Consider the following 13118-nt stretch of genomic DNA (forward strand, 5'->3'; position numbering starts at 1 on the left):
GAAAGTCTTTGATATTGTTAAGATAAAGTCACGATAAAGTCACGATAGTTTTTGCTTTCAGAGCAGTTTTTTAATCTCAGATGCATAAAATCCAGATACACTTGGTCTAAATTAGTTATTTATAGCATACATGTCAAACTCAAGGCCAGTGGGTCACATCCAACCCAGAATTAAATTTTATCCGTCCAGTGAGATCATTTCGTGTCGAACCTTTATGCTTCCCTGACAATGCACCAATTAGGCATCTTTGGATGCTTACAATCAACAGTTACTACAGTCAAGTTTAAGTTAGCTCCTTAAAATGGTGAAACTAAAAGTGGACTTTGAAAACAGGGGCTTTCAAAAAAGGTAGAGGGTGTGTTTATTGACTTTGCCAGAAACCTGTGTCTTGTTTGTGGAGCTTACGTGGCTGTAATTAAGGGATATAAGGGTTCAATTTCAATATTACTCAAGTTCGCACCAGCATGTTCACAAGAAGAAATTTTAGAATTTGACAGGAAATATTTTTAAGGTTATAAATATAATCTGTATAAAAAATATCTTTTAATAGTTGAAGATGCAATTAAACAAAAGGCCCTCTCGTCGAGGATTTTCAAAGCACAAAATAAAACGCTCACAAGGAGGATACGGACAACACAGAATAAACTAAATGAGGATCCAAAATATTAACACAAAACTTGGATCAAACTTGATAATCGTGAAACCTGGCTGGGACAAAACTGAACAAGACATACTCGCACAAGTACTTGTACACGATTATTTATACATGAGGTAGGTGAACACAGATGAAACCAATCATGTGCGGGATCGACAATTACACTGGCAGAAAAAAATCACACAAAGGGAGTAAGTCAGGGTATGAAATGAGAGGGAAGAGATGTGTACAAAATAAAAAAGAAAGTGCATAACGAGAGACAAATGAAATTAACAAACTTGACGAGACACAACATATTCTGTCTGTTTCAAATTATATTCATATTCAACACATTGTTAGTTTTAGTACAGTACAGGCCAAAAGTTTGGACACACTTTCCAATTCATTTGAATGAGAAGGTGTGTCCAAACATTTGGCCTGTACTGTATGTTCAACAAACCTTCATCCTGTTTGGCCTATGACCTAAAGTGTGCTTTGAGTTTTAGTCACTTACGTGGAGCAATGCTTTGACAATAAAATCAACCTTGCTGCTGTAGTTTCTTGGAGGAAATGATACATATACTGGTGACTATTTTCAGCTGTGGACTGATACCACTGACTGTATATCAAAGTGGAAGTAGACTCTCGGTCTGTAAATGAAGCCAATGCCGAAGAGCCTCCTAATGGCAATGTACCATTAGGGCAAGAAGGAAAAGGTTAAAAAAAAAGTTGATTGCATTTAAGTCAATGTAAAATGGCCATATTTCTAATTTAATTTATTAGCTCAGTAAACCGAAGACTGTGAATTTATGCTCAAACAGAGGTGGTTAACTCAGTTCATTTTATATAGTCAGTTGATCTGAGTCACACCCTAAAGTGAGCCAGTTTACTTGGCTTGGATTACTTGAGTCTATCCATGAGATTACTCATGCTAAGGATCCACATATGTATTATTAGTTTACAGACCTTTATTTAAAAATTCCACACACCAAAAAATAACGAAACACAACTTTGCAGTATAAGATATGTTTGGTATCATTTTGCTTACAGTAAAATATGCTGCATTACTAGTCTATACCACTACTACTGATAATAACAATAATAATCATCGTCATCACTGTAGCATGTGTGTTAATATGTCAGTCACATAACGAACACCAGTGTGTTTAACCACTTTTAATTGCAAATATTAATTTTCTCTTATTACTTAAATTCACTGACTGGATTGAAGTCAGTGAACCGAATCATCTGAGTTTGTGGTGTTTCCGGTGAGTCACTGATACAAGCCCGTGAACCAGTTCCCCCAAATCATCTGATTCAGTAGTGTTTGTGTTGGGTCTGCTGACTTGCCTTGTGTACTTTTCAGCAGCCAACCAGAGGACTCATAGGATCCAGGTTCATGGAGACCTTGGACTCATGATTCATCATTCAGGATGGAGATTCTAAGAATCGAATCATTAACTTGGTTGATTCAGGAACTACCCAGCGTTCTGCTTAAAGTCTGTAGTTTCAAATAGACCATACCCAGGGTATGTATTCAGGGGTGTGGCTACAGTGTGATTGAGAAATTATACCAACCAATCAGGACAGCGTAGACAGCCCCGAGCCAGCTGTCAAAATCGAGATGGTCCTGAGCAAATTAAAAACTGAAAGCTTCAAACTGTCAGCTCACAAAGTCATGGGGGACATCCTTGCAGATTTTAATTAATCCACTGTTGGTGGTATGGGAGGTGTATGTTGGACTAAATCCAAATAAAAAATATTATATTTTATGGCTGTAAATGAGTTTTAACTGTTGAGGTTTATGGACTGTAATTGTGGTTATAAGCTTTGGATACCAGCGTTGTAGTGAAGAAAGGGTTAACCCTGCCACCTCACTGGCTGCCCCATCTGTGGCTGCAGAGATATCATCCTGGTCTTTGCCTTTTAAAAAGCAAAGAGTGGCTTTACATTTAAAATAAATGTGATTTTCAATTGCAGCATTCATGCAAGCTCAGCACATAAAGGCCCCAGGGCAAGAACTAAACCCCCAACCTTTTTGTTGTGGAGCAACAGCGGTAACCAGTATGCCGCCGTTCTGCCCTCAATATGACCAATAGACTATTTATCATAGATCATATACTGACCATCCTTTTTATACACCATATCTTTTACTCAGTCAATGACTGGTGAGTTCTAATTTAGCAGTCATCAGGCCTTTTTCATTCTGCCTCCAGAGTTCAAAGTATTGTCTTCTGTCACTGACTATATACTGTGCATCCATTTTTTTATTTTATCAACACGCCTAAATAATTTCATTCATTTCATTGAGAAGCGAAATAATGTAAACGTCGAGTCACATCATTATTATGATTACACAATGCTCTTGAAAATTGTTATATTTTGGTTTAATCTTGTACCTAACCCATTCTCACCCCCCTTGGTCTTTACTTGACACTTTCTTGGTGTGTTCTGGGCTTGGTCTTGAATCAGTCTCGGGTTAGATGGACTTGACAACTAATTTGAAATCAACCAATTTTCAAGTCAAGAAAGCTGAGCTTCGAGTCTTGGCCTCGAGGATTATTAAGTTATTAAATGACACACACTGTGCATGCTAATTGTTGTTTTGGGTCTTTTCATACAAGAAATGGCCTGAACCAGTTATAGATACAAGAGAATCTGAATCAAGGATGTCAAGCTGATAATGTAAAAAATGTTCTGTTTTTTATTGTGCAGAACTTTGTGCAGTCGGTGAGCAACCTGCTGATGGAGGAGAACAGGGAGAGATGGGAGGAGGCACAACTGGTTAGTATCACATCATGATTCCCAAACTGGACATCAGCAGCTGTAGAAATGATGAGTTAGACACTACCACAAAGACACAGGTGTACAATGGCCCACCTGTGTCTTTTCGGACTGACAGGGGTAGACAAGAGCAGAGCTGCTGAAGGACAGAAATAGATGTAGCTAATGAGTAACCAAGTCAACACAAACACCCACACATCCATCTGCTACACTCATCCACTCACACACCTCTGTCTTTGTCTCCACCTAACCATTCATCTCACTCTCTGCAGGTATCATAAAGACATTACATGAACCAAAATGAGTAAATAAGTTTGGTGGGGAAGGTTTTTCCCTCACCATGAAAGGATTACTATCATTGAAGTAATAAATGACTGTTTCTTTCAAGATCTAAGATCAAAAGGGGAACTTTACACCTTTGTGCACAGTTTCCAGTAGTTTCCTGTAGAATTTTATGCGTTGGATGTGTGTCCCAGTTTCTTGAATGTAAAATCAATAGTAAGTTGTTTTGACTTCAAAGTTGGGTTAGGGAATTCATCACAATGTGCACTATGTCTGCTTGTAATGTTAAGTTGGAGAAAGAAAGGCATTTTATCAAAATGTCAAACCTTCAGTCTTTAGCTCCATCAGGGCCTGAGATGGATTACCAACCTGGTGTATTTGCCTCTGGGACCAAGAGCCAAAGAGGCCTGGGTAATATGGGGAGGGGGCTCTCAGTTTTACCTGTGACAATTTCACATTTGGTTCACACTTTATTCACTACTACTACATGTGGTAATATGAAAGTTTAGGGTTATTATAATATGGATAATATGAAACAATGAGGGTTTTATTTGATTTTGCAACAAGGTTAGCAATGTTGCCTCACAGCAATGAGGTTGCAGGTTCGATTTGGAGTGGGTGGCGTTTCTGTGTTTGCATATCTCCCCTTATGTGCTCCAGTTTCCCCACACAGTCCAAAGACATTGTTTAGTTGATTGGTGATTTGAAATTACAGGCAAGAGTGTGAATGGTTGCTTGTATCTATCTGCCTCTATGTGTTAGCCCTGCGGTAGACTGGGGATCTATCCGGGGTGCACCCCCCCTCTGCCTACCTGTGTTGGCTGGGATTGGCTTTAGCACCCCGTGTGACCTGAAAATAGGTAACTGTAGAAAATTTGTGAGTGAGTTGTGTCAAAATAAAATTGTGCTGAATTAATCTGCCATGCAGAGATGAGGAGGAGCTGGGACCGGAGGGAATAATTTGAATTCTTACGAATCTTTAAAGACCTCCTAACACAAAAATTGAGTTTTTCAAATTATTAACATGTCTATGCAGTGTTTGGGTTCTGCTACAAGACATTTCAGCTGCAAAGTCTCTATTGTGCGCCATAACTAAGCATTTTAGATTTGAAAATGCAGTTTCAAAACCAGATCTGATTCAGTTTTTCAGCTCCTCAGTTGGATTTCAGACGTCACAAATCCTAGCAACCAATCCTGTGGATTTTCTTTCCCAGTTCATTTACATAATATATGCAAAGACTGGAATGTAGGAGCAACACTTGCTCTGTGTTTGGGTGTGGAGAGGCTAATTGTGATACCAGTCTTCATCTTTTACCAAAGGATCATCCTGCAGGAGAAATGGTTGCAATTTATTTGGAATGATAATGTCAATGAAGAGCTTAGCATTCCAGCTAAAACGCAGGTCTGCAGCAAGCATTTTGGGGACAGCTGCTTCTTGAACCTGGGGCAAAAATGGATGGGTTTCACCACGAAGCTCATCTTGAATCATGATGCTTTTCTGAGCGTTCTTCCTGGGGTTGGACAGTGCACTGCTGTTACCGAGCAACCCAGATCAGGCAGCAGCGGTGGGCGGACGCAAGTCTGATGCATTTGCATACTCATGAATATGAGTATTCATTTTTTATGGATTTTTTTAATGAGGGAGAAATAGTGAATGTGTTTTTAGCCTCTTTGAGAGCTTTTTTTGTGGGAAAGCAATTTCAACCAAAAAATAGTCATAGCACAGCATTTTTAGACATTTTAAATTTTTAAATTTGAGCAAATGGACAGCAATGCCGTCCAGCAATAATAATAATAAGACAGAAATTATAAAGAAACAATTTTTCTGTGATGGTTAGGCATTCAGTAAATGCAGGTGAATTGATTTAGGGGTTTATTTGTTGCTACTTTCATTTTGAAGCCGTTTTCTGCTGTTAAGCTAAAGACATTGATGCTATCAGTATTTTAGAGCAAGAAGTGTTCAAATGAAACCAGATGCACACATGTCAAAATTCCAGTCTGTTACAGGGTCAACACATAGACTCAGACAGAGTTATTGTACCAATGTATTTATTTTGGGGATGTGGTGTTCACAGCCATATCACATTTCTAACAGATTTAAATCTTTTCTCTGTGAGCTACCCACCTAAAAGTGAATAACTTCATTGTAAACATTGCTTGCAATTTTGAGGAGTCTCTAGTCTGACTGTCTGTCAGGAACATTGTATGGGTTCCCACGTCTCTCTGCCATCATCGCCCCTACCCAATACAAGTATACAAAAACTTGCAAAACATCTTCTGTCATGTCAGAGGAAAGGTCACAACTTTATTCATATCCTGGTCATTTATTATCCCCTCTAAAACAGGATAACACTGTTGCCATCAACCTGAGCGGATATACATGATGCACAAAGTGGACATGTTGCTGTTGGTCTAAGTTCGGAATGCACCAATACCACTTTTTTCCAAAATAAGTAGCGTACGAGTACTTTCATTTGAGTACGCATTGATATTGTTACTGAGTATTTATGCTAGTAAACATAAAGTTACTTAGATTTTTTTTTTCCACCACAGATATCATCAAATATCTTCCTCAGAATGATTTTCTTGTACATGGGTGACTTTACTACAGTTAAACTTGTGACAAACAAATTTTAAAAAATTGTCATATACTGACATTCAACATTCATGCTTTTATAAACATGGCATTGCCACGCATACTGTAAGATTTCAGTAAGACTTTGTCATATATTGAGTCATCCCGCTGCCACTGCGTCAGCTACACTTCTCTGAGCCAGCACCACCTTGTTTACAGCCAGGTGAAGGGTTTGTGCGACACACAGAAGACTCAGAAGTCCACATCACTCATGGCTTTCACCATGTGCTTCGCATTATCTCGCAGTACAACATGGACTGCACTTTCATGAATGTCTGAAGCATAACATCAGTCTCATCTGCAATAGCTTGGCCGGTGTGTGAACCTCTGAATTGTTTTGCATGCAGAATGGCCCTCTGCAGCTTAAAATCATTGTCGATCCACTGTGCAGTCAGGCCGATGAGAGACATTGGGCTGATGCTGCTCCTCCAAATGTCTGTGATGAAGCTTAAAGTTTGTGGATGTGTTTTTTTCCTGATGTTGTACAGCTTCGGTAGCATTGTGTCTGTGATATGGGTATGGCTAGAAAGTGGTATCGGTGGCAATTTTATGAGTATGAGTACAAGCACTAATGCCCGGTATCAGATCGGTATTGGTACATCCCTAGTCTAAGCTCTGAGTCACAATAAAACATGTTGGGATGGTGTGCCACAATTGCCCATTTTGTATAAAAGACCTTTTGTGTTCCAAGTGTTGTACAGCTGTTCAGAATTTTCACCTCAGATCCGAAATCCTTTTCTCTCTTTCTTCTTTCATATGTCTCTGTTGTGTTCGCAGCTGGGGCCAAACATCAAAGAGCTCTTCCGCCTTGTTGAGGACTTTGTGGATGTCATCGGTCTCAGGATGAAAGATTTTCAAGACACGTATGAGGTCACAGAGAACTTAGGTCAGTCTTATCTCCGTCCATGAAGTCTGCTTATTGAAAAATAAAATCCAAAAAACATTATCTTTTTTATGAAGATTGATCTTCATAGTGCAGAGGAGAGAGGGCAGAGGGTGTCCTGATGGTTAAAGAGATGTCTTCTGTGCCTTCAGTCTCAAATTCAGCCACAATAAGCAAAGGAGTTAAAGAAACTGTCCAAAAAAGTCAGTCTTTTTTTACTTCTATAGCTTTTCAGTTCAATGACACGAACACTGTCAATATTTCAGCACCAAACAGGAAGCACCAAAGCCATCTAATGGTTAACAAAGAGGCAACTCACATGCCCAGTGTGAGACAATAAATAATGGCAAAGGAAAATTATTTCAAAATAAAACAGGAAATGATAAATATAAAGCCCAAATGCAACGTGCTAAAGGCCAATTGATAGCATAATTATCATGATAATGTTTAAGTTTTCTTAAAAAAAAAACAGATTGAACTTGTCATGGAGCTTTAGATGGTATCATAGAGAGAGGAACAGATAAAAAAAATTCAGATGTTGTTCCTGGGTAATATTTGTTTAATTTCAGTTAGTGGTAAGACTCATCTTATCCTCCTTAAAGTGCTAATCCTGCACTATACTAAAACTGAAACGATAATGAAGTTTTGATTATTTTATCAAAGCTAAAGTAAAGGATTGCTATATCATAAACCTTAGTTTGGAATGAAGGGTTACATTTCTAATCCTGTATTTCCCATTAAGAAGCAATTTTGATCACTCTATGCCTGCATCCATTGTCAAAGCCTAAATTTTACTAAAATTAACAGGAAGGCAGTTTTGAGATGTGAAGGGGTATTAACAAAAAAAGGGTTATGGTTAACTTGGAATCCCTTAGCTTGTCTACAAAAGCACACTACCTTGTATCCCTGGATGGATTTTAGATGCATTTTTGTGTAATTCTAAATCCACTTCCACAACCACCTGCTGCCTGGCAACTGTAAACACTGTTTTCCTCAACTAGGGAAAAAATAATGCATTGTAGTCATCACAGAGGTTCTGTTGATGTCTGTGACCTCCAGATAAAAACGAGGCAGAGCGTGAGTTGAGTCAAGGGAGAGTATGTGCGAATTGGGGCTAGATGAGAGGTCCTGTTTATAGCAAAGCCATCGCACAGTCTGGAGCCAAATAGCTGCCCGCAGAAGCAGCTCCTCCCCTCCTCAGGGTGGCTGACCTCCTCTCCTCCCACACCTAAACATAAGCGGAGCCACACACAGGAGCGCTCCTTCATCCGCCAACATATATTCAGAGCAGAGTTTCTTCCTCCAAACTCATCAAAGTAGTCGAGTTCTATAGGGTGTGGGAATTCACCACACATGAACTTCATCTACTTAATGGTTATTTTTGTTTTGTTTTTCTAAGAAAGTAGTTATTCTCTTGTTTAAATGTATTACTCATTCACTCTCCCTGGAGAGAGATTAAAATCAATAAAATCGTTTTTACTTCTCTTCAGTGGTATGTAGAGGTGAAATGCTCACCCTGATGCGTGCTGTCCGGACAGATGGATGGAAATTAAAAAATAAAAAATAAAACATTGGCAACATTCAAATGTGATTGCCTGTTAAATTTAGCTTGACAGCTGCCCTGGAGCCACACAATTCCCCACAGGTCCAGGCTTAGTGTGCATTAGCCGACTTGTACCAGTTTAATGGAAACTTTAGTTCCACATTCCTTTAGCACATCTGCAGACAGGGTGAGGGCTGATTTTGAACTCTTGTGTTAAAGAGGGTCTCTCTGTAAGAATCCACCTTGAAGACCTTTTTTTTATTTCAGTTTTGTGCTCATATTTTGGAGGTGGAGGGAGGTTAATATGGGCCCAATCATTCATTTTTACAGTGGGCCCAGCAAGGTTATTCAACCTTGCACACATTAGAATGGGTTCACACCCTACTCTGCTTTTATTTCATGCATATAATGTATTTTGTAGCTGTTTTATATGCAGAAATCGTTCATATATTACTATGTATGGATCAAGTATAGAGAGGTCAATTCAATTTAAACAGGACACTATTACAATTTTCTTACGAAGGAATATACTAAAGTCAAATAAGTGAACATATAGCAGATGTTAAATCTACAGAATGACAATATTGAGCACATAAAATACATATTTTAAATACACTCAAAAAGGACTCTATGAGGAATGCCTCTGTCACGGATCCCCATTTGTTGAAATGTTCCTCGAAGACACTGCTCCATGTTGACATGCCTGCAGCTCTGTCACGCCAAGCATTATCCCACAGGAGGTAGGTATTGGAAGATGGTGAACTATGGCCATGAGGGAATGAACACGGTCAGTAGTAATCTGACATATCAACTGAAGCCTGAAGTGTATCAGAACAGTTTCCAAGCAATGACTGCTGCCACACGATTGGTTGCCTGCATGAATGGGAAGGTGTACAGATGTTCTTAGTCCAATGCTCAGTGAGGTGAAATTTAGTGAAGCTATTCTTCTCTCTACAGTTTTGAGCATCCACAAGCGTCCAGTCGTGGGTCATGCAGACATCAGCTTCCCTATGAAGGGCTGGAGGGGCATGGTGGACTGGGCCCGCAGCTCTGAGGACAGAGTCACTATCTCCAAAAACATCCTCTCTACTGGCAAGCCAGGTAAGATCTGTAACACCCATTTAGTGTGCATTTCATCTTCAGACCAAGTACCTTTTTTACTAATTTACTTTTATTTTTAGTAACTAGAGTAACAAGAGCAGAGGTGACAATAGGTAATGAGGGTGTACATTTTCTTTCTTTTCTTTCACAGAACAGCTTTCTTGGAATTTTTTTTTACTATTCTATATGGAGTAAAATGTTTCCCAAAATATTGATTACAGCTGGCCATCTTTTTCTCCCTTTTGGCTTTTCCCTGGCTTCACCACAGCAAGTCAGCTCTGTGACTTGCATGATTGATTTGGCTACAATTTTTTTATGTTACATGCCCTTCCTGCTGCAACCCTCCCAATTTATCCAAGCTTGGTCATGTCCATGCAAAGCATGCAGCACTACCACTGAGCTATGTCCTCGGGCAAAGAGATGGTTGTGTAAATGTTGCAAAAAAAAGGAGTGGCATAATAAAATCATTTATTATTTAGTAGCTGTGCAACAAAGGCTTCTCTTTAGTAAGGCCAGAACACGTTTTAGTGAAATGTAAATACAAGGCAGTTTTGCCTTAATTATTTGATTGACCTTCATTGCAAACTGGAACATAAAACAGTCTCCTTATTTGTTGTTTACATTTAAAGGGAATTAAACAACCCTGCTCTCAAAACAGGGATGAGGAGATGCAAACTTGTCTGAAGTGAGCATCTGCCATTTTCCTCCCTTTAAAAGTGTCCGTTGAACGCATTCATACAAAATTCAGAAAACATTATCAATCTCATAGCACATGTTGAAAATTTATACAAAAGAATTGTTTTCAGGCAACACAAGAAATGATGAAGAACTAGGCTTGCATTGATGTATTGTCATGTATGCATTGTAGTAAATGCAAATGATTGGTTTTCTTGTATGTGCAGAGCATTTGTGTTGTGGGTGCTTGCATATTGTGGTGTGTTGAGCTCTCATGGCCACCGTAACATTGGTGTGATCAGACAAAGAGTCTCATTAAATAAGCATTGTTTTACATTATTTCCCATAGTTTTGACACATTGATTGAATTAATCAATAATTTGTGAATGAAGTTGTGAATGAATCAACTAAAGTTAACAATGCAGTGCCACATTGACCCTCCTCAGATTAATTTCACCCCATGCTGAAGTGATGTGTTTCAGTCACTTATATTTTACCACACTGTTGTTTCCCTTCATTGTTGGAGTGAAACATTGAAATACTTGATGAATGGTAAGAATTGTTATTAGGAAATTTTCGACATCAACATTAATTTAAATTTTTAGGAGCCATGGCTGTGTTTGTCGTGACAAGGGCAGTGGCAGCTTAACTTTTCTGTCTCCAGGCAGGTTCAAGTTGCAGTGGTGTTATTTGTCAGTTGTCATGTTTTCAGCCATTTAAAGATAGCCCTGTACCGCTAGCATGCTAATGAGGCCGTCACTCCTAATCAGGAGTCAACAGGAGACAATCAGGAGCAATTAGAAATAATTTCCTCCCCAGCTGGGAGATGTGTCTCCACAGTGGTAATGTCACACTCTCAGTCAGCTCTCTTTATGAATACAGCGTGGACCTGCTTACATGGATTAAAAGAGCTCTCTGATGTCTTGTTTGCACTGATTGACTGCTCCCCTCTCACACCTCTGAAAGTATTCCGAAAAGCCTTTTTCTTTAAAATGAAAAACACAGGCAGCGTTCTCTGTAGGCTACAAAAGGACAGCAAGAGCTATTCTCTGAACATGAAAGGAAACCGCACCGAGAGCTGCAGGAGCAATTTGATTTCCCTCTATTTTGTAGTTTGCATACATGGAAGAACAACATTACTCACCTGCAATTAAGTCTCAGAATTGCAGTTTTCATGGTTAACATAATAATCAATGATCTACTTGGTTACTTCAACAGGAACCAAAAGGAGTGTTTGAAGCTTTTAGCTTCCTAACAAGAATTAAAACACATTTAATAAGCTTGCTGAGACATTTCATAATGTGTACTGCACAACTGCACATTACACATTATATTTGTGGCTGTGTTATATTAAAGTTGGCCAGCTGGCTTTTTTTTCTCTATTTCCATAAAGTACAGAGCAATGTTAGTGGCAATAGTCCACATTTATGCCCTACATTTGTCCAGCAAAAGGATGAACACTCTGTGTTTTAAAGTGGCATGCAACACTGCTCTTACATATTTCATTTTTGTGGGCTAGTAGCATTTGCATATTGCCACTTAACCCCTGCTGCTCGAATTCAAGGAGTCGGGATCATAATAAATTTTTGTGAAGATGCAGATTTAGCATGAATGCTGTCCAATGCAACACAAACGATAATAAAACAAATAAATGAAATAAATATAAATAAATAAATAAAATAAATGTAAAAAAATTAAACATGACTGTGTATCCAATAGTACAGGGGCAGTAATATAAAAATAAATAAATTCTAATAAGCTTTTGTAAAGAACGTTTTCGACCACTAGATGTCACATAAAACTACAAACTTCTCAGACTAAACCAACTTTTTCAGCAGCCAAACCCCAATTACTGGGTTTCACTCCAGATTAATGCTGACATTGACACTAACTTAACTGGTTGAGGCAGATGGCTACTGCCAAGCTGTGTGCAATAGCTTGAACTGCAATACAAACATTTGTCAGCAAATCCATCAAATAGGTAACAGAAAGTCAGTTATCAGTATAGCACTTCCCTAATTGTATCACTAATAAAACAAGCGTGTAACATTATGTCACATAAAGTCACTGACGCAACAAGAAGAGGCCCAGTCTAGTTGGAGCCATTAAGCCTTTTGACAGATTCTCCTCTTCATAAAGACAGAGCGGTATTGGCTTGACACTCAGGCAAACAATTCACCTTGGACTCACCTTGATCCAAATGATTTTTAAGCTGCTCCATCAGTGATTTTCATGTTACCAGTCCTAGCAGATGTTTTGATGAGACGTTGAGTGACTGGGATTTGAACCAGTTGCCCCATGCTCATGCCTCCTGTGCTTCGGTCCTATGTCATTCTTTGTCACAGACCATTTTAAGTAAAAACCTGGTGTGTACAGTATTGCACACATCCTTCTCGCCTCTCCCATGGGATGTGTATTTTTTTCTATTCATCACATGACCGGGATGGAACATAAAAACAGGCAGCCTGAAAGGAAAGGATGGGAATCTTAAAAATACTACATTTTTATTTATGTCCTAAAATGGACGAATACCATTTTCTTTATCAGGAACATCGTGTTAATCTGAGTTATGATTAATTTG

At 38.9% G+C, this 13118-nt stretch overlaps 1 protein-coding gene across 1 annotated transcript in view; it reads left to right on the forward strand.

The window, feature by feature from the left end:
- The window catches only part of adgrb1a (adhesion G protein-coupled receptor B1a), a 115873-nt gene that overhangs the window by 40502 nt on the left and 62253 nt on the right, over positions 1-13118 (forward strand). Inside the window, exons 11-13 of the mRNA XM_029503679.1 lie at positions 3350-3418; positions 7113-7221; positions 9719-9862. Coding sequence (XP_029359539.1) covers positions 3350-3418; positions 7113-7221; positions 9719-9862 — 322 coding nt within the window. The remainder of the gene's footprint in view (positions 1-3349; positions 3419-7112; positions 7222-9718; positions 9863-13118) is intronic.

The sequence above is a fragment of the Echeneis naucrates genome, chromosome 6, assembly GCF_900963305.1.
Source record: "Echeneis naucrates chromosome 6, fEcheNa1.1, whole genome shotgun sequence".
NCBI lineage: Eukaryota > Metazoa > Chordata > Actinopteri > Carangiformes > Echeneidae > Echeneis > Echeneis naucrates.